Here is a 22,394-nt window from a genome sequence, read left to right as displayed (position 1 = left end):
TGAGGAAGAGAAACAACTCAGGCTCAGGGAAAAGAGTCCATCTGGGAAGGGGAGACTGAACAAGCCATTTGTCTAAGGAGATAGGCACACAAAGGTTTGGTGGATCTAAACCCCATTTAGCCTTAATCCAACCCTGACTATAGGTATGTAAATACATTTACACATCAAGGACTACTTTGTCCAGTTTTTTCTACATTGAAAACCTTGTATATTCTTTTTTACTTCCTTAAACAGTTATTAGAAGAATCATGAAACTCTCATTTGGTATTTGGACAAACATAAAGAACTATTCCCCCTCAACAGTCAAATGATGGTTTTAATAGTAATCTAATCAGCTGGGACTGGAAAGGTAATTATGGGCCAGATCATGCTCCCTCAATGGCAAATTCCTCTTGACCTCAGTGGCAGCAGGACTGAGCCCTGGCAAAGAAAGTCAGCACATGCCAACAATGTATTGGCTTGGGAGAACAGGAAGCATCTGCACAACCTGGCTGCAGGCACTTCCCCAACCTATCTTGCAGCTACGGCTCAGGGCTCCCCTTCAACATGGTGATATGGGCCTGAGGATTCCCTCTAGTCATGAACCTACCAGTTGTGCTCTTGCCACATGGAGCTCCTCTCCACACTCCTGTGAAGAGTATGGCTGAAGATGTAATATAAACTTCACTGTATGCTGTGGATTCCCCCTGTATACCTTCCAGGGGTGGATGAGAGCGCCGCGGGGCCCAGGACAGTGTCGCGGGGCCCCGGGCAGCGAAATTTCGCAGGGGGCCCCCCTTTGACATGGCGCATGCACCATGGTGCCATAGCACATGCGCAGGGCCTCGGGAAGCGTGGGGCCCGGGGCAGCCGCCTCGCTCGCCCTGCCCTAAATCCGCCGCTGATACCTTCTCTACTACTTGTTCCCATGGGAAGGCAGAAATTTGACATTATTGGGTTTGGAGTGGTGAGGGTAAAGGATCTCTGACAATGTGGGACCAGAATGAGGGTCATAGCAAGCAGATATGTACAATGACGTGGTGCCGTTTGGGAAGAATCATTTTTCAAACCCATAGCTTGAACTGTATCAATTAGAAGAATGTTTAGTTGTTACTGTAACTTCACTATGATTACTTGAGCATGTGCTACTTCTGTAATCAGCTATTCAATTTCTTCCATTGCCTGAATTCTTACCCTCATTGAGGGGCTAGTTATTACAAAGACTCCCTTCTTTTATGCAAGTAATGTCAAATGCAAATTAATCTTTGGGAGCCTGTTTGTTTCTCTGTCAGAGCTAGGTTACACAGAAATTTCCCATTAGCTGTGCAGCTAGGTACTGTAATCTCTGGAACAGTTTGTTTAGGCCAGTATTGTTGTCAACTAAGCTTGTTTCTAAAGGTTCAAGACAAAGGCTGTCCCTGTTAGTTCTGTGTGTATCTCAATCTGAAAAGATTCCAAGGTTCTGTTTGGGTGAGCAAAGAATCACCAAGCCTATCCAGAATGGTATCCACATGTTGTTAGCCTGGAAACAGGGATGCAATATCCTGGTGGTTTCACTTTGGTTTTAAATATTGTAAGAATATTGTGGAATGGCCCTCTCAAACAATGACAAAGTACAATACAAGCATCCAGTAGAAGTTACAACTGCTAAGATCAACATTAACTTCCAGAAAGATATCTGCACAAATAGTTTGGCAGAAGTACAAGGTTATGGGGCTGGCTTTCAGCACCCACACCTTTACAAATGTTCCAGCACAACTGTAAAAACTACACACGACTATATACCAGTGCAGACATTTTGAAAACACAAATAGGTGACCTGGAAAGCCTGAGATTTGGTGAAGATCTCATAATAATTGGCTTTCATATACTGGTTAAATAAGAATGATTTGCATCATACCATAATTTCTGCAATTTATACCAGAAAGATGGTTTGTGTAAAAAAAGACAGAGAAGTTGCGCTGTATATTAAAAGAATCTATGGGATATAGAGAGAACTTCTTAGGAAGAATAAGTTTTCTGTGTAGAGAAGAATACATATGAAGAAGATTCAGTATGAATACAAATCTGAGTTTATTAAAATTTAGGATGCCCCTTAGGCTCTCAACCAGAACAAAGATGAAGAAGTCAAAGCCCACAACTGAGGGGGAAAGCAAAAGCAGTGATAAGCCTCTATCACCCTTGTCCTTGACTTTGGGGCTGAACATGTCCTTGACATAAATTAGTGCCTCCAAAAGACTGCTCTAAGTTATACTTGCCAGTAGAGTGCTCTACAGCCGTGTTTCTCAACAATCAGTATACGGGTACCAGTCCCTGAGATTTCTCTGACACAATGTAGGGAGGCAATAAGCCAGTCCCTGGTATCAAAAAGATTGAGGAATACTGCCCTACAGAATAAAAACATAAGAACGGCCATACTGGGTCACACCAAAGGTCCATCTAGCCCAGTATCTTGTCTTCCAACAGTGGCCAATGCTAGAACTATGCCAGAGGGAATGAACAGAACAGGTAAACATCGAGGCTGTATCTACATTGGCACCCCTTTCCAGAAAAGGGATGCTAATGTAGACTTCTGAATTGCAAATTCTGCGGGGGATTTAAATACCCCCGTGGCATTTGCATTTACATGGCTGCCGCTTTTTTCTGGCTTGGGGATAAGCCCTTTTCCGGAGGGCTTATTTTCCGGAGAATCACGGAAAAGAGCTTATTTTCCGGAGAATCACGTCTAGACTGGCGCTTTTCTCTGGCTTATCCCCAAGCCGGAAAAAAGCGGCAGCCATGTAAATGCAAATGCCGCGGGGGATATTTAAATCCCCCGCGGAATTTGCAATTCCGAAGTCTACATTAGCATCCCTTTTCTGGAAAGGGGTGCCAATGTAGACACAGCCTATGTGATCTGCCCCATTGTCGATTCCCACCCATTCTGCAAACACCATTCCTACCCATTCTGGCTAACACTTACTGATGGACCTATTGATGGATACTTAATACCTATTGATAGATACTTCATGAATTTATGTAGTTATTTTTTTAATCCTGTTAAAGTCCTGGTCTTCACAACATGCTCTGGCATGAAGTTCCACAGGTTAACTGCACTGTGTGAAGAAAGACTTCTTTTTGTTTGTTTTAATCCTGCTATTTATTAATTTCATTTGGTGAAACCTTTTACACATTTACTTTCTCCACAACAGTCATGATTTTATAGACCTCTATCATATCTCCCACTAGTCTTAAATTTTCTAAGCTGAAAAGTCCCAGTTTTATTAATCTCTCCTCATATGGCAGCCATTCCAAACTCCTTTTAATTTTTGTTGCCCTTTTCTGAATTCTCTCATACCAAGATATCTTTTTTCAGAAGATGTGATCACATCTGCATGAAGTATTCCAGATATGGGCATACGTACCATGGATTTATATAGAGGCAATAAAATATTTTCTGTCAAATTCTCTATTCCTTTTTTAATTATTCCTAATATTGCTTGCTTTTTTGACTGCTGCTGAGCACTGAATGGATGATTTCAGAGAACTGTCCACAATGACTCCAAGAACTGTCTCTTGAGTAGTAATAGCTAATTTAGTCCCTATCATTTTGTACATATAGTTGGGATTATGTTTTCCAATATGCATTGCTTTGCATTTATCATAATTAAAATTCATCTGTCATTTTGTTGCCCAGTCACATTAGCTATCTTCCATTCATTTGGTTGCTACAGAAGATGATTTAAAGAATTGGTTACAAACCACAGTTAGTAGTTCTTCAATTTCACATTTGAGTCCTTTCAGAACTCTTGGGTGAATGTCATCTCGTCCTTGTGACTTGTTATTGTTTATTGTATCAATTTGTTCCAAAACCTCCTCTATAACTCAATCTGAGACAGTTCCTCAGATTTGTCACCTAAGAATGGCTCAGGTTTGGGAATCTCCCTCACATCCCATCCGCGAAGACCGATGTTCCATGGGTTCAGGTTTGCCAGAGTGAGCCATGTTGTGGTTCCACATATAATGTGACACAAAAGTGGGGAAGAGTATGTGAAGTAAGGCAGGTGATGATTCCCCTATTTGGCACTAGTATCATGTTCCTTTTATAGCTTCTACAATGAAAAGAAACCTTAGTGAAAGCTAAAGATATGGTACAAAATGCATGTGACATTCAGAATGCACCAAAAGCTAGTAGCATGTTAATGTCTCATTTCAGCTACCCAAACACTGAGTAAAACAATGTCACATAAGGTCATGACTTGGCAAAACAATTTCTTACTACAATGACCAATAGTTCGTGTGTTTGTCAGAAGAGAAACTTGACTTACTGCTGAATTGTTTCAGAAAGCATTTGAGCACTTAAGACTGACCATCATATACAGTAATTAAGTTTCACATCTTCATTGGGAGATCATACCAAGGAATACTCTCATGGCACTCAGTTTCATAAAGGTGATTTTAAAAAATGGGAAGTTAGTTATTAACAGCCTGAAGGAGAAAGTGAGGATATTAAAATTCATAGAAGCAGCATGGAGGCTATATGAGAATATCTTAGTGGGGAGGCAGAAGATCTGCATGTTCCACAATACCAAATGGAAGCAAAAAAGTGAACTAGCAAAGCCTATGTGGTTAAATAACAAAATGTAAATGTTCAGTCAGGCTAAAAATATACCATTTAACTATGTAGATTCAGTCTGAGTGAAGCTAATTGATAACTGAGCAGAACATAAACACTGACCAAAACTTGCCTTCCCTCGCCTGTTCCTTCCATGGGTGCAGAAGACTTGTTCCTTGTATAGCACAATAGGGTCATAGTCTAGGACAGGGGAGTTTGGTGCTAATACAACATATATAGTTAAGTGCTATATATATGTATGCGAGAGAGAGTATCTGTTTGTGTGTCTGTATGTCCACCTGTGAGTCTGGTTGTTTAAGAACTCAGAAACAGTAAGAGCTAGGACCACCAAATTTGGTATGCAGCTTCCTCTTCTCCTAACTTAAAGCAAGGTCAGGGTTTGGTTATGCAAGGAAAATGGGTTATGCCTGGAATTTGATTGTTTTCCATAACATGGAGAGGGAGAGGTCTCATAGGAGAGGTCTCATAGAAGGAACAGTTATTCTCTGCAAAGACCATAGGGGGCAGTGAGCACAGGGACAGTTATATTGCAAAGTGACCACAGTGGGATGCCTTGGGCTCTCCATATTGCTTACTGCTGGCCAAGGTAAGTAGTTCCCAGTACCTACAAACCCCTTCCCCCTGGCCTTCAGCCACAGCACTGGATGATGGGGCTCCCCCCGGCCTACAGCCTCACACCACCCCTGAGGAGCTTCCAGCTGCTCCTTCTCCCTATCCCCTGTGCTCATTGACTCCACCACCACCCCCCAGTGAGGAGACACGGGGGGAGACATCCCAGCTCCAAACCTCCTCCTTCCACAAACTGCCATGGAGCCAGGCAGCCCATCACCAGCCTCCCCACCTCCCCCTTCACCTGCACGAAGACACCAGCTGGCCAGCTGGGCAACTCGGCCCAGGCCCTGGTCCCAGTCATAACCATGGCCCTGGCCCTAGCCCTGCCCTCTCCTGTGAGCAGCCCCAACCCCTGGGAGGAGCCGCTAGCCAGGGTGCGGGGAAATCCCCTGGGAGGAATTGCCAGGGCAGCGCAACCCCGGTTCTCCAGGAGCCACCATCTGAGCAGTGCCACTGTTGCCACCACTACAGGCAGCCCCAGTAATCTCCCCCAACCTCCCAACCCCCTACTCTGAGCCCCCTGAATCCTGCACCCTGCCTTGAACCCCTCACCCACTGCCCTCACTCCTGTACCCTCACCTCCTGCCCACATCCCCTCCTCTCCTCCCAGCTCCCTGCCCTGACTCCTGGAACACCCACACTCCTAGCCCCATGCCCTGCGCCTCCCACATCCCCAAGTCCCTGCCCTGACTTCTGCACTCCAAACACCCACAGTCCCCTGCCCTGAAGGACCCAAACAACACCAGATAAATATTCAAGTAAATACATAATAGTGAAATCAATGTGGCTCTATTCCCAGTGTGGCTCTGTGGAATAGAATACAAAGATCTTGATCTGAGCTTCCACATCCCCTGTACTGTTTTGACCCACGTGGGCAACTTGCAGGTTGCTGGGGATCACTCAGGGTGAATGGAGTTGCATCTGGGATGCTAACAATTGGGCTTTTCAAATAAGCCCCACCGAAATGTTGAAATCCTACTGAATTTCTACAGGAGTTGAGCACTTAACTGCCTTAGTCTCCTTTAAAATACAGACACAAATGACTGCTATATGGAGAAGTGACCATGTGACAGAGGGCTAGCAGCAGCACTGTGGAGAAGGATGCAGTCCCAGGTGAGGACTTTCTGGTGGGGGGATTTTGAGCATCAGCGTGATGGTTACTGGGTGAGCAAGGGAAGAACATAAGGGGAGGAACCAGGAAACAAAGGGCAGCTCAGAAGGAAGAAAACAGAAGTTTGCATGGACTGAGGTGAGAAGGTGAAGCCCACGGCATTGTGTGGCATTACTATGTCAGGGTATGTCTACACTACCCCCCTAGTTCGAACTAGGGGGGTAATGTATGCATACCGAACTTGCTAATGAAGCTCGGGATTCGAATTTCCCGGGCTTCATTAGCATAAAGCCGGCTCCGCCATTTTTAAAAGCCGGCTTGTTCGAACCCCATGCCGCGCGGCTACACGCGGCACGGGCTAGATAGTTCGAACTATGTAGCCATTCCGATCTATCTGTACACCTCATTCCACGAGGCGTACAGATAGTTCGGAATAACAACATAGTTCGAACTATCTAGCCCGTGCCGCGTGTAGCCGCGCAGCACGGGGTTCGAACAAGCCGGCTTTTAAAAATGGCGGAGCCGGCTTTATGCTAATGAAGCCCGGGAAATTCAAATCCCGGGCTTCATTAGCAAGTTCGGTATGCATATATTACCCCCCTAGTTCGAACTAGGGGGGAAGTGTAGACATACCCTCAGAGAGGAATAAAAACACATCTATAAGATAAGCAGTTAAATGGTGTTTGTGACTGTGAAACTATCTGAGCTAGCCAGGCAGTGGGGTCCATTGGACATCAACAGAGGCACCTGTGATAACCTATATTTGAAAACAGTGCTGAGGTGATCTTGAGATGTATGGATCAGAGAACAGCATATGCAGTGTGAGGATTAGCCCTCAACCGCTGATGAGTTCCATGAGTTGCTACTCATTTTCTTCTATTAAATATTCCCTAAATATGTCATTTCTTATCCAAAAGGGTAGCCTGATTTCTGATTTGCTGTAGTGGGGATCTTCCTTTTTTTAAATACATATCAGAATCCTTTGCATGGGCACTTCACTGGAAGTCTTGCATAAGCCACCAAAAAAGAGACTGAAGTGTATATGAGACTCAAAAGCATCTGCTGCATAATTAGCAAAATCTTTGGAAAGGAGAGCAGATTGGCAATGAGCAGTTTGAGTAACTGCTGGTAACTTTTCTCTTAAATGGGGATGGCTGTTTAGTATCTTGCATGTCTTCCCATTATCACCCCTGGATTAAATTACAGCTTTACCTCACAAAGAATGCCCCAAACACATTCGGCATAGGAACATGAATACCCCTTCTTTTAAACAGCTGGAAGAAGCATTTCTCCTACATCAAGCTGTATCAAAGCCAGGCCCACCTCCTAGCATATCAGTCATTAATGCACCTGGCATGCCTTATGAACCAACACTTCAATACCAAGTTCTTAGAAGTATTCTTTACAAAGTATAACCTATTAAGAACTGTGAGTGATCACTTGGATCAATTATCTGTCAGCAACAAATCTATTACTGAAAAATCTTAGCAACTAGTAACAAAGCTATTTCAGGAATCATGTGCTGCTCATATTACTTTTAAAATGCTGCTGATGTTTGTATTTCATTTTATCAGTTTTTCTTTGGTCTACTAAGAGGTGGAAGAGGGTTTCCAGTTTTGCACCAGTTTGGCCAAAAACAAACACAATTCAGTAAATAAGGGGGAAATCTGAAGTTTATACTAAGTGAAAAACCACTGAAAAATACTTTTTACAGAGCACCAGTTAGAATCAACCACCAGTGTAACTCCAGTAAGGACTGCAGTCTGATCCACAGTATGATATATAAGGGCTAGGTAGAGCAATATATAATTATAACTGCAGTCGATATAAGAGGAAAAGCAGTATACATCTCTTTAACCAGTGATGGTTTGAAACTGGACCTAGTTATGAATAAAAGAATAGTACAAACTAATGTTTGTACTAAAAAACGCTAGTTAAGCACTACTTAGAATCATAGAATCATAGAACTGGAAGAGACCTCAGAAGACTACTTACATTACTAGTCAACAATAATACTAGACTGAATAGTTTTTAGTTATTTGAATATTAAGTTAATAGTCTGTTATAAAACTTTCTTTATTAAAAATACTAGAAAACTTACCTGGGGTTGCCCAGGTCCTTCAGGGCAAGGGGCTCATGCTGTGGGAGTGCAGGAGTTGAGGCACAGCCTTGAGGATGTGGAGGGCTCAGGGCAGGAGGCCAGGAGTGTGGGGGGTTCAGGAGTCAGGGTGGGAGCGGTTGAGGAGGGCCTCACGGCAGGGAAGCAAGAATCAGGGCAGGTGGAGGAACTCGGGGGAAAGAGAAGAGGCTCAGCCAAGCAAGATGGCTGCTGGCTTCTCCCTGGGGTAGCAGAGACCAAGCACCCCACCTGCCAATTTGTCGCTGTGGTGGGAGAGGCCACACACCCTACCTGCTGGCTTGTCCCTGGGGTTTAGGGGAGGGAGCACACCTTGCCTGTCAGCTTGTCCCTGGGGGATCACGTTCTCCCAGGCCTGGGCTGAGCTGGGGGCCCGGGGCAACGAAGGACTCCCCACATGGTGCTGTGGCCAAAGGCCAGAGAGGAGAGATATGGGGTAGGAGGGCCATTTATCTGGTCAGCAAAATTGTGAGCCCCAGTGCCAGCTGGCCACCCTCTTTGTGGTGCAGATACTACCAATGATCACTCAGCAGAATAGCTTCTCCCCTACACTCACTGCCCTCAGTGGTCACCTCACAGTATCTCTGTCTCTCCAATCAGCCCAACCCTTTCCATGTTATGGGAAACAACCCCTTTCCAGGCAGATCCTGTTTTCCTAGCACAACCAAACACTGACCTTGATTTAAGTTAAGAGAAAAGGAAGTTGAATACCGAATTTGGTGGTCCTAACTCTTACTATTTAGGTAGAGTTCTTGAACAAATGGACTCACGGATAGATGGATTGACAGAACACAGATACACATATCTCTATAGATAGATTACTTAACAATTCTGAGCAGCAAAACTTAAAATTTACATTTAAAATAAAAGAATTAAGTTTTATTAAAGCATTTGAACTCAGTTCCTGTTTTTAAAGAGTGAAACTTATTTTGAGATGCTATATGAATCTTAAGCACTTCATAAGCTTTGTGCTGCACCACCGCTAAGAGTGAAAGCCACTTTTTACAAGCAGAAAATCAATGAGATCATTGAAGGGAATGAGATCTTAGGCCTGTATTTAAAACATTCCCATTCAAGTTCATGACCCAGATCATAGTCAAATTAAAGTTAATAGCATAACTCCGACTGATTTCAGTGGTGCAGGATTTGTACTTAATCTTGGAAACAAGTAGTGGTAGTAGGAACCTGCTTGCCTTACTCCTCTCACCAGCCTCACTGAAATCAGTGGGAGTACTTGTGTGAGGTAAAGGAAGCAGGATTTGCCTGCAAATGGAGGCAAATAGAGATTGCCAATCTTGTGTTACAATTACATGTTTTATGTTTGCTTTGTTTTATCAAGAAAATTTACAAATAAGGTAATAAATAATTGAATAAAATAAACAGCACAAAGGCTACTTTCATAAATGCAAAATAAAGGGTGAACTTCACTCAGGGTCACTCAGGGTCACAACTGACTTGGGCTTACTGGGTATCAGACATGGCTCAACAAAAACTACAGTATAGACATTTGGCGCTCAAACTGGAGATCAGGCTCTGAGATCCTCCTCTCTCAGAATCTCAGACCCCAGGTTCCTGCCTGAGCACAAACATCTAGGCTGTGTCTACACTGGCACCCTTTTCCGGAAAAGGGATGCTAATGAGACAAGTTGGAATTGCAAATGCCGTGGGGGATTTAAATATCCCCCGCGTATTTGCATGAACATGGCTGCCGCTTTTTTCTGGCTCAGGGCTTTTCCGGAGAAAAGCGCCAGTCTAGACGGAATCTTTCGGAAAATAAAGCCTTTTCCGGAAGATCCCTTATTCCTGATGTGAAAGGGCTGTGCTCATTAAATAAATTCAAAGAACTAAATATGTGGATTGTTAAACAGATGGTGAAGATGCTTGACGGTATAGAAATGTAATGTTATAATTTAAGTCTGAAGCCATAAAATGGTACTTTGTCTCAATTAAATACTTAAGATGCCATCATTTCAGATGAGGAAAGGGAAATCTAAATGTTTCATTTAGACAGGGTGAGTTTTATGTATTTATTACAGCATTTTTAGTGATAGTTATTATGGTATTGAAAAATACTACGGAACAAATTAATTTGTTTTTGCAAGAGACTTTTTTATTTTGTTGGTTTTGCTGTTCAAAACTCATTCCAACTGCATAGGCAAGTGAGAGTTTTAATTTTATTTATTTTTTTATTTGAATATTTATATGGCAGCAAAAGGCAAGGGTTTTCTCTTCCTCTACATCTTGGAAAGGCTTGAAAATGATTTGCAGCTTATTTCCTTCCACTGACAGTTTATACAATTTTTGGAAAAAAGCAAGCTGCAGCTGGCTACTGATGTGCATGCAAACAAGCTAACATCAGCCAATATTTTAAAGGGATAGCTTCTACAGAATTCTCCACTCTCCTCCCAGTCGAGTTGCTAACATTGCGGGAAACCATTTTTAAGCAGTGCTGGTTTTACTTAACAGCAGCTTCCTGAGTTTGACTCTAAAAATTAATGGTTCTTTTAGGGTTAAATTGTGCTGATTGGCCCCATCCTGAATAAACTTACTATGACTTTTAGAAGCTTCAGAGGGTAGCCAAGTTAGTCTGTAACAAGAAAAATTCAAAAAACAACAAATAGTCCAGAAGTACTTTAAAGACTAACAAAACATGTAGATGGTATCGTGAGCTTTTGTGGGCACAACCACGAAAGAAGAAGTGGTTCGTCTCCATGAAAGCTCATGATACCATCTACATTTTTTTTAGTCTTTAAAGTGCTACTGGACTATTTGTTGTTTTTTTAGTTTTTCCTATGACTTTTAGAGACACCTCTCTGAGGCACAATTCCCTTGCTATTGGCCACTTGCTATTGGCCTATATTAGCAGTAAATTGCTAAGTCCCACCTCTGAACTGGGAAGCGGAGAATCAAGGTTCCACACATTTGCCACCCCTTCCTTTTCATTCCAAACCCACCTTCTGGTAGGGGAGTGAAGAGCAGGAGACTGCAGCATCCACTTATTCATTCACCTCCAGGCTTGGGTAGTTCATGCACAGGTAGAAGAGTAAGTCTCACATTCCTTTCTCCCTTGTACAGCTGTATGCTCCAAGTCACAATCTAGCTTTTGTATCTTTCAGGGAAATGGAACTAGACACTAATCTTCTACTGTTGAATTCTTTATCAATCATGTAACAGCAGCAGCAGCTAGAGAATATAGCATCCCTGAGTATGCTCAGCAGAATACTGCATATGATTTCTGAGGAAGGCTGCATGAAATATCTCCTCCCAGTCTTTGGCTGCAAGGCAAGTTTGAGCATTGTATTTCTTTCCAGGAACAAAGGGAGGAGGACTGTGAACAACACGTACAGTACATGCTAAAAAAGGCGTTACAATGTTTGTAGCAGACTGAAGTTTGCCACTTTGTCTGGCTTTTCTCAGTTATTATGACTACAAGTGTTTCAATTAAAATGACGACATATATATTAAAGTCAACATTTTGATTTCTTCCAGTATAGGAAAGCTGAAAAAACAAGATTTGAATGAATTTCTGATAATAATAAAAACAACAGTGAACTTAGTCTCTGAATCACATGAGCAGAAGTTTTATTAAAACAAGATGGTAAATATCTCATATGTTTGACCCAGAGGTCACAGTACAAGTCTAATTTGCTAATCTATTTAGCCATGAATCTGAATGTCCTAATCCTGTACAAAATTCCAAGACATCTAGTTAGAAAATAATAGATGGTTACACTTTGAGATACAGGATGTTGTTTAATTCCTATCTAATAGTTATGGTATCAAGGCTAAAGAACTACAGAAGGAACTAAGTAGTAATCCCCTTCCTTTCTAAAGGCATACTTTACAAGTTTTGTTACACTGATATTACATAATTGTTCTGTAATAGCTGGCCCAGTGAGGATGTGGAGGACGGTTAATGTATCTTAGAGTCAGAATTCAAAATCACACTGCTGCTGTGATCAATAAATACACAGAGCCAGATACTCATGGCAGATATGCCAGTTGAAATCCAAAGTAATTTCATTGGCTCCAGTGGAATTTTTTTGTTTTTTAATGAAATAATAGAGATTATAATCTGGTCTCAGTTTGGTGTGTTGCTAATAGATTTAGTAAAAACCAGGCAGTCCTGTTTATCATCTCAATGTTCATCCACTTAGTTTGTGTCCTTCTCAAAATCTTATCATCCAACATTTCTCTTATCAGTGACAGAAATGTATTACAGGTTTCTAAAGCAAAAAATCAGTAGTTAGGGCAGACATCCCCTTTTAGTAGAAAAGCCAGGCATGGTTATCAAGGGCCTGATTCTCAAGGCTTGCTTTTGTGTGTGCACATTTATACATACACAATACAGGAAGAGAACACACACTCCACGGATGGGTACGCAGCTGGATAGGCACCTATCCACTAGTGTACACATTAAGTTACTGTTACCCACGAGCGTACTGACAATCAAAATAGGCCCGGGAAATGGGTTGAGAACGGCCCTCCCCATGACATCACCCCTGCATGCCCCTTGAGCCCCGCCCTCTGCGTCATGTCCGGCACGCGGTGCAGGCAGCGGTGCAGGCAGGCTCTGTGTGCCACATACAGCATGGACGTGGAGCCGCTCAGAGTGAGGGGTAACAGCATGTGGACACGATGGCCCACCGGACCAACGGCCCACCAGGAAATTCCCGGTATCCCGACAGGCCAGTCCACCTCCTGCTGTTACCTACCTACCTACCTGCTGAAAATGAGTCCCTAAAATATATACTATTATAGCCAGCACCTGCACAAAAAGATCCCAGTAAAATAGGCAAGAAAACAGTTTTACTGATCACATTGACTGTTTTTGATAAAAGTAATGTGTGGAAATCCCCAGAATGAAGACAGCAGTTAGAATCCAATGTTCTGAAAGCTGTGACATAGATTGTACTATTGAAAGCACATATATATTTGTCATGAGCACCTACTTTCAGCCAACTCAAGTTTTACAGTATTGAATTTGGATCAAAACTTAGTCACCCTGTATGCATAAGAGTAGACAAGGTAGAGGTGGAATATGAGGCAGAAGTTTTCTTTTAAGCATGGTTCCTCCACCATTTTAATCTCCCCAAAACACATGCGAAGAGGTCAATCTCCAGGCTGTCCAAGCATGATAATGTGTGAATAAGGGACATCAGGTTATAGTCTGCATATCTATCTATATATGACTTCTAACCCGAGAGTAGTAACATCCTTCAAGAGAAGAATAATTTGCTTGGGGACGTGTACGTAAAACTTCACATTTATGTTGCTTTTGCAATGCATTTTAAATAAATAAATACATTTTAACTTCCAACCATTAGACCTATCCCACTGTCACCAGTTGCCAAAATTCTAGGATCAGAACTTAGCCAAAAATGGCTCTGATTCAAAGAGATGAGATGGATGCCAACTTGCTCTTCTATAGTTCTATGTACACATTGTAATGACATTTGGGTTTGGCGTCCTTCACTTTGTCAGGAATTTTTAGCACACATGTCATACAGACCTTAAAGGAGGCTCAATCATGATCTGTTGGCTAATCTCTGGACTTTTTTTCATGACTTACCTCCATGCTGACCCCTTTTACATACTGACTTCTTTAGTTAAATGGATGTTAACTTACTGGGGGCAGGTGTGCATCAGATGCCCATTGTCATAAAGGCAACTGAAACTGCTTTGGCAGGCAGATACATCTATAGAGAGCCCAGTAAAAGGTGGAGTAGAAGCTGTTGCTCCACACCTATGTTACCTAGTGAGTCTCCCAGGTAGAATTACTTTTTTTAAGCCAATTCTTCTGATTTAGGTGTTCTTTGTCTGAGTGGACTGCTGCAAAGCAGTCTCAACAAGGCCAAGACGAGACCAGTGTTCCTAACCCAGTTATTTAAATCTGTATGGACTTTTATATTTATTTTTAAAATAAATGCTGATTTTTATTCTTTTTCTATTTAAAAATAACTCTGCTCCAGCAGACTGAGATCCCTGGGTAATCAGCCAGTAACAAATGGCCAAACACTTGAAGAGGAGAGCATAAATGGAGAGGAAATTCTGTTTCGAAAGTCTAGGAATTATAAGAAATGGAAAAAAAGGCAAAAATAATTTTAAATTCTCTGTAAAAAGCATAAAAGCCTCCTTATGATGCAAAAGATGAAGTGTACAGTAAAAGAAAATAGTGGAATGATCTTCTGCAGCACTGTTGCAATTGAAGAACATCAAGTGAGTATCTGTGGAACAGCTCAAATTTTAAGATTGCAGTACTCTTTTACCCTTCTTTCAAAAGTGGAGCTTCACTCCATGCTATGACTATATATAAGAATTTCATATATTCTCCAGTTTTCAGATGTCTAAAGCTTTGTATGAACAATTTATTTATGCTTTTTTACAACTAGTTTACCCCCAAAGTGTTACTTACCTTAGAAAGACTTCCAGTAGCTATTTCCCTTCAACTATAGCTATTAGTCAAGGTGACGTAGGAAGTGTTGAAATAGCAGATCTCGTTAGAATGCTAATATTATTAAGACAGAAGTTAATAGTTCTGCAAGTTAGCTTTATGGCCAATTAATCATGCAATATGATGTATGCTAGAGGCACATTACTAAAGACACAAATCTCAATTTATTGGCACTAAACCACACTTTGGCAGATGGGGGTTTTTTGTATGAAAAATGCTCAGCTACAATAAAAGCCGTTTTGAACTACCAACTTATCATGCAATGATTTAACATCTTGTGCATAGCACAGGGGTTTTGCAATGCAATGTCAATCTTACCTCCATGGGAAAAGCTTTAAAATTAACAGTGTGTTCAGAACCACGCTGGTTTTCTCTCCCCCAGTGAAACTGAACATCATGTAGTTCAAATTCATGGCCCCGAGGTAATGGCCCACCTACTAACACTGGAAAAGAACACAAATAAAGACACATTTAGTTTTCCAAGCAAACAAGCTGCTGAGTACATTGTCCACAAACAACTGGGAGATTGTTGCAAACTTCTTTATAATAATCTATCTAACAGAGAATGGGAGCAAAACTAATATATCTACTTCCTTTTCTCCTGTATTATTACCCATGTGCAGAATCCCAGTTCATTCTCAGCTATGAAAATGGTATTATCCTGCATTCTGAGTTCTACAAGGCAGAACAGCTAAGCATATAGCAAGATAAAAGCATTGTATGCTTATCACTTCAAAGAGGGAATAAATGAGTTTATAGACTGATAGCCAAACAGTAGCTCTATGTTCTAACCAGATGATACAGTTCCCTTCTGGTGTCAAACTGTATAATTGCCTTGTAGCTGTACAAATGCCTCACCTGTAACACCTATGTTTGTTGTGCGGAAATTGGTCATGAAAAGCTGGGCAGAAACTCTGGCATTCTTGGCTGCCAATGCTTTGTTAGATAATAATATTTTGATAGACACCACCTGCCAGCCTTGTGAGATACAAGTTGCCCTTGTGTTCATTGAGCTTGTAATAAATAATCTTAAAATTCAGTATCAGCAATATGCTGTATTTACTTAAAGTACTTAAAGTAAACCACTAGGAACCTAGACCTCCAGAATATTCTTACTAATGTTTTCAAAACCTTCAGTTGCGAATGTGGGCTAGTGCCTTAAAATAAAACAATAAAAAGACCCATCCTCCAGTCAAAGGAGATGGAAAGCAGTATGAATGAGTATGTCTACACTAGCTCATTAGTTCGAGGTAGGTAGGCAAATGAGGGCAACCAGAGTTGCAAATGAAGCCCGGGATTTAAATATCCTGGGCTTCATTTGCATGTTCCCGGGCGCCATCATTTTTAAATCCCTCTTAGTCCGAACTAACTGCCCGTGGCTAGACGCGGCAGTTAAACGTTAATTTGAACTAACTCCTTAGTTCAAATTAACTGTTACTCTTCTTTCCACGAGTAACAGTTAATTCGAACTAAGGAGTTAGTTCAAACTAACGATTAACTGCTGCGTCTAGCCACGGGCAGTTAGTTCGGACTAAGGGGGATTTTAAAATGGCGGCGCCAATGAACATGCAAATGAAGCCCGGGATATTTAAATCCCGGGCTTCATTTGCAACTCCGGTTGCCCTCATTTGCCTATCTAGCTCGAACTAACGAGCTAGTGTAGACATACCCAATTATAAGTTGAACAGTTGACATTAATCTATCTTTCTTCAAGTGCAAATGGTATATAAGCATAGATGTACATATGTGAACCCAAACTTTGGCCCTCACTTCCATCCATGCCAGAGTTTAGTCCAATGAGTCCTGAAACTGCTTAGGACCAAATATTGCCCTCAGGTATATACTTGAAACTCTTCACTGAAGTCAATAGAAGTCATATGCTCCTATATAAAGGCAGATTTTGAGCTTAGAGTGCTTACAGGTCTTCCCCAAAGCCCATCAAACTCTAGTCTCTCGCTGTCTACAGAAGACTTTGCATCAGACCCTCTGTGACAAATAAAGTAATGAAAATTAAATTGTTTTCTGTTACATTATGTTGGGCTTTATGCAGTAAAGGATCCACAATCTTCAGTCACTTTATCTGTTTAACTAGATATAATCTCTATGGTGAAATACTACAAACACAAAATTCAGTCATATTGTATTGTTTGCCAAAAGAGAGCAAAAAATATTACAAGTAGGGTGGAGAATTGTAACGTCCCAGAGATAAAACTCATCAATTAAGATTTCTATTATAAGTTACAACAACGGACAAAGTGACTCATACCAATTAGAATGTCTTCCATACTAACAGAACATAAAACTTTAATGGTCTTTGATAAGCATCATCACAATTATAAAGTATTTCATTTGTAAGATAGCAGGACTAAACTACACTGCATAAATTTGCATCTTATATTCCTCTTAAATATGTCACTATAGACAAAGTGCAACAATGGTAAAGTAATAAACATTGTGTAAACCATAGTGTCCAGCATATTTCAAAATAACAATGCGAGCATCTGCACATCCATTCCGTTATTTAGAAATAATTTCAAAATAACAGACGGCTTATTCTGAAATCTGTAAAGCTCATTCTATGAGGAATAATGCCCATTCCAAAATAGCTATTTTGAAATAAGGTGTGTGTAGACGCTCTGCTGCTGCTATTTTGAAATAACTTAAAATGGCCCTGGTGAGGGGTTATTCCTCCCCAGTGTCTCCTGAGGCTGTAAATTGAGAAAGCACTTCTACATTAGGGAAGCCTGCCTCAGACCAATTTTGAGGCTTCCCTGCAGTGTAGACATTCTATTTCGAAATAAACTATTTCAGAATAACTATTCCAGAATAGCTTATTTTGAAATAAGCGTGCAGAGCAGACGTACCCTGAAATTGAAACTGTCAGTTCTTGTAGATTACATTTGGCCTGCATTATTGTCAGTAGAAAACTCTCTAAAATATCTCTGAAATATTCAAATCCATCATAACTATTCTACTTCTCTCTCCAGTTATTCATGCTTTCTCCAATTTATATATCATAGATGCACAGTGTCCAAACTGCATGCAGCTTGTAAAATATTTACAAATTTAAATGAAGAGCCTGAATGTCTGTTCTGAATTGAGGATCAAAAGGACCATCGTTAATGATAGCTCTATAGAGGACAACAATATGTATACCGTGCAATGATATAACCGAAGAATATATAGTTTGCAGTGGAATAGCCATTGATTTAAATATATATTTTAGTCATTCTTATATATTTGTAGGTTTTTCTATGGCTGCTATGGCATGTTTATGGGAACCGCTCATATATTAATTGGGCACATTTTCAAAAAGTGCTCAGTGCTCAGTAGCTCCCATTTAGAAAATCTGGCTAAATGGATTTGTCTTCATGGCTCTCCATGAGGTGACAACCTGTGAGAGTCCCAGAAGGATCCTGGGTTCAGCCAACTTAGGGAACTGGACATAGAGAAATTCTGTTGTTGGTCTTTAAGCTTAACTCCTTACTTCCCATCAGGGAAGTCATATCCCTGAAATGAAAGATCTAGCCTGCTTTTACAGTTGGAGAATGGAGGCACAGAGAGATTAAGCAATAGGAAATCTGTGGCAGAGCTAGGAACAGAATCAAGAGCTCCTAAAATGTGCCATGAACAATACCAACAAGGAAGCTAAAGGAGACTGCCTGCTTATTTCCCAAGTGTTCCCAAAGAGTCATCAGACAGTAACAGTCAGGCACTACCATGCTGAAGTCACATTGCTGACCTACAGGTGACTATACTGCTTTTCAAGAACTTCACTTCCAGACACATATTACTTTTTAACTATGTGAAAATCCCCCAAACAATGCTGCTTTACACAGGTGCCCAAACTATGGCCCATGTACCACTGGCGATCTTCAGAACTCTTGCTTTACTGAATTGAGTGGTCACATGGTGCTAGCTTTCATCCTTGTTTTTGGCAGCTAAGCTGCATTAAAAGACAGCTAAAATATGTTAACTATACTTTCTGAACATTAATATTAGTTCCTAGTGCTTGACACACAAAAGCTCATCTCAGAAATATACATTGCATGCCTGTTTCTCCTTTCACTATACAAATTTGCCATCTGTATTATTGGATTGGTGACAATAAACATCAGAGGCCAGATCCTGGGCCCCTGCTCTGACCTTTTTGCATCCACAGAGCAGGTGGGGATTTCCCCAGCAGAAGTGAATAAGAGCTGGCTCTGCAGAATCCTGCCCAGCCTGCTTTGAGTCAGAAGGAAGCACATCTGGAATGCCTTGAGTTTTAGCAGTCTTCTCCTGCATAATACCCTCTACAAGACTTGTTACCAGACAGCACAGTTCTGAGATTCCTCTAATTTTATACAGGGTCTGAACTGGCCTGTGGCTACTACAGAACTGAATGGCCATCAAGGATTGCCTCTCCTCACTTTTCCTCCCTGACATTTAAGTCCTGCATTGAGCATAGGTCATCCAGACCTTCTACATCCAAGATTTCACCTGTCAGTTAATCTGGAAATGGTGTTTATTGCTTTCTAGTTATTATGTGGTAAATATTGAGGCAATACTCTTTAAAACTGAAAGCCTGTCAACATCTTAAGTATAATTCAAGCATCTTATCCTAAATGAACCATCAATGCCTAAAGTTTATCTATATAAAGCATCAGAAGAAGAAATGGAAGTCAATAGAAAACTATTAATTTCCATAGACTTCGTATCAGGTCCACAGTTTCTGTCAGCCATAAATATAAAAGATAAAATAAAATATTTTGACTTGAGCAGAATCTGAATGAAATGCCAATCATTAATTACTTCACAGTCATGGCAAACATCTTAGTTATATTCTGGACAATTTTTTAACTGCAGACACTATTGGCTCAAGGGAATTAGGTTACACTATCATAAGAGGCAATTTTGAACCATCCTGAATCCTGGAAAGCAGGCTGTAAACTTTCTCAACATAAGGCTTAATTACAGTATTAGATTTCTAACAGCTTCACAAAAATGAATGTCCAGTTTTGGATCATAATTCAGTTATTCACAAAGCTCACCCCTGCTTCCACTAACAGCAGTGGCAAAACTCTTATTGATTAAAATTATGCAGGATCTGGCTATAGCTCAATTATAGACCTGGATGCTTTTTCTTAGTTCAGTTACTGAGTAAAGGATATTCTTCGAGACAATCTACCTTACCATCCATATATGTGCATGGGGGAAAATGTAAACAATGATTTAACATACCTGATTTTGACTTGAGGAGGATCTGAATGGAATGCCCATCATTAATTACTTCACAGTCACGGCAAACAACATAGTTTGGTGATAAACGTATTTCCAGTAGTGAGGGGTCATATTTGGCTTCTCTTGAATTTAAATTAATAGGAGACTGGTATTCTCCGTTAGCATCAGGAAATATCAGCCCCCACTCGACTCCTAAAAATAAAACAAAAAGCTATCATATGAAAATAAAATATGATAGTTTTTCATGAAAAGCATGCAGCTTTAACCCATGCAGGCAAAAGTACATCACTGAGTAGAACCCTTCACTTAAAGGGATACTATTTAAAATGCTGTAAACAAACATTCCTTTACCCCATTACTGACAACAATATAGTTAGATATGAACACATTTTTGAAATCCCACTGGCTACTCATAATTTAGTATCAGTTTTCCTTTTTGTGCATTTCTCTGAAGGTGAACAATGAAATCAGCAAAATCAGTTCCACTTAGTTTTAAGTCGGTTTCACTATTAGGTTCTTAGTGCTGCCCTGCTTGGCATTTAAAAGCAGCAAAGGAATATTTATTTATTTTAAAACACCTGATTTCGCTTGCTAGGGTTTTGTTTGTTTGCTGGGGGGGGGGTGGGGGGAGCATTTCTATTGGTCTTAGTTTGCATCCAAGGGTGTTTGTAGCCCATCTGGATTTGGGGACAAACTGAGGTTGGCAGTGCCCCTTGACACCACGATCTCGACGTCAATCTGCCCCCGACAGTTCAGCTGCTGAAGAGGAGCCCACGGCAGCGTTGCCGCGCTGCAATGCTGGTGACCTGCCTGTCACCGCACTTCGCCTTTCCAGAGGTGAAACGTCCCTTTCTCCCCCGCACAATGAAACTTCTCCCTCCTTCAGAGCCGCCGCTTTCCCGCCGCCTCCTTCCTTACCTTCCTCGTAGCCCCACTCCAAAGCCGCCTCCTTCTGCGGGGAGGACTCGGGCTCCTCGATGAAGCTCTTGTCAGCCATTGGCAGCGTCTCCCGCCCTCCAGTGTCCTTCGGAGCGTGCCGGGGTCCCCCTCTGTGAGCCTTGCGGAAGCCTGGTCCCTTCTGACGGGAGAGGGGGGTTAGTCTGCAGCGCTCTGAGCATGTGTCTCCAATCGCTCTCTCTCTCTCTCTCCCTCTCTCTGTTGTGTGGGTCAAGCAGCGGCTGGAGGCTTGGTTTGCAGAGCAGCCGGTGTGTATCTTTCCGTGGCATACACAGGGGGAGGGAGGGGACATTCATTCTCTGTGTAACTCTCAGAGGTGATTAGCCAGATTAGATCTCTGGATGCTCTGCGCAGAGGCGTCCCGAGACACAGCTGTGAGGAGATCAGTGAGAGAAAGTCAAGGGGATGGGAAAGACTAATAGGCTGAGTTCTGTCGGGGAAATCTCGTTCCCCTGGGGTACAGAGTCCCCAGAAGGGTCCGAGGCTGCAGGTCAAAGCAGAGAGGCAGGAGAGAGGTCTAAAAGGAAAACTTCATTCTTCATGACTGCAGGCTGCCAGCTACAAGAGTGAAAGCAGCCCTGAGAGACAATTTCAGGGGTCCTTTATACAATATGTTGACACAGTTTAGTTGTTGATTGTTTTTCTTTAACATATCTAAGTCTCAGCAGAAGTACTCTGAGATGTTTCTGTTCGCACCACGTGTGCTAGAAGTCAGTTTTCCAGTACAAAGGCACATCATAACCTGAGTGAGGAGTCTACAAGACAAACTGTGACAAGATAAGAGTTTACATGACAAATTGTGACAGACTAGGAGTCTCCATGAAGTTGAGATAGGAGGCATTGTAAGGGTCTTGATTAGAGTTAAGATGATTTCTCTTTGTTACAGAGAGAGAGGCCTGGAAAACTTTTTCCAGTTTTCTTTTAGAGAGTTTTGATTTCCTCCACAGTTCCCCCTTAGACACAATTGGAGTTATTTAATTTTTCTCCCACAGTATCCCGACAGGTAGATACCCTGGTGTCCAACAAGTTCTGAAGCAATAGCCACTGTGCGTCTACACTGCACCATAACTCAAAATAAGATACGCTAAGCAAGTTGCGTGTCTCATTTCCATGCTATTTCAAAATTGTTTGTTTTGTCACAGCGCCAAATTTCGAAATAGCCTGCTATTCTGAAATGTCCCTTACGTCTCATAGAATGAGATTTACGGGGAAATCAGAATAGCTGGCCCAAAATAATGGGCTTGCTGTGAAGATACAGGATAGCTATTTCAGGATAATCTGGTATCACAAAGTAGCATTGCAGTGT

The 22,394-nt window shown here is 41.6% G+C and overlaps 1 protein-coding gene across 2 annotated transcripts in view; it reads right to left on the bottom strand.

The window, feature by feature from the left end:
* Nucleotides 1–21,447, bottom strand: part of CA8 (carbonic anhydrase 8 (inactive)) — a 54,940-nt gene extending 33,493 nt beyond the window's left edge. For both annotated transcript variants that reach the window (XM_089776249.1, XM_006113631.5), the window contains exons 1-3: nucleotides 21,050–21,447; nucleotides 20,132–20,323; nucleotides 15,227–15,351 (exon numbers count right to left, since the gene is read on the bottom strand). In XM_089776249.1, the coding sequence (XP_089632375.1) occupies nucleotides 15,227–15,351; nucleotides 20,132–20,323; nucleotides 21,050–21,380 (648 nt within the window). In that variant the 5' untranslated portion in view covers nucleotides 21,381–21,447. The remainder of the gene's footprint in view (nucleotides 1–15,226; nucleotides 15,352–20,131; nucleotides 20,324–21,049) is intronic.
* Nucleotides 21,448–22,394: the final 947 nt, after the last annotated feature.

Source organism: Pelodiscus sinensis, chromosome 2 (assembly GCF_052426305.1).
Source record: "Pelodiscus sinensis isolate ZL-2025 chromosome 2, ASM5242630v1, whole genome shotgun sequence".
NCBI classification, from domain to species: domain Eukaryota; kingdom Metazoa; phylum Chordata; order Testudines; family Trionychidae; genus Pelodiscus; species Pelodiscus sinensis.
This window is presented reverse-complemented; position numbering and strand designations above follow the sequence as displayed.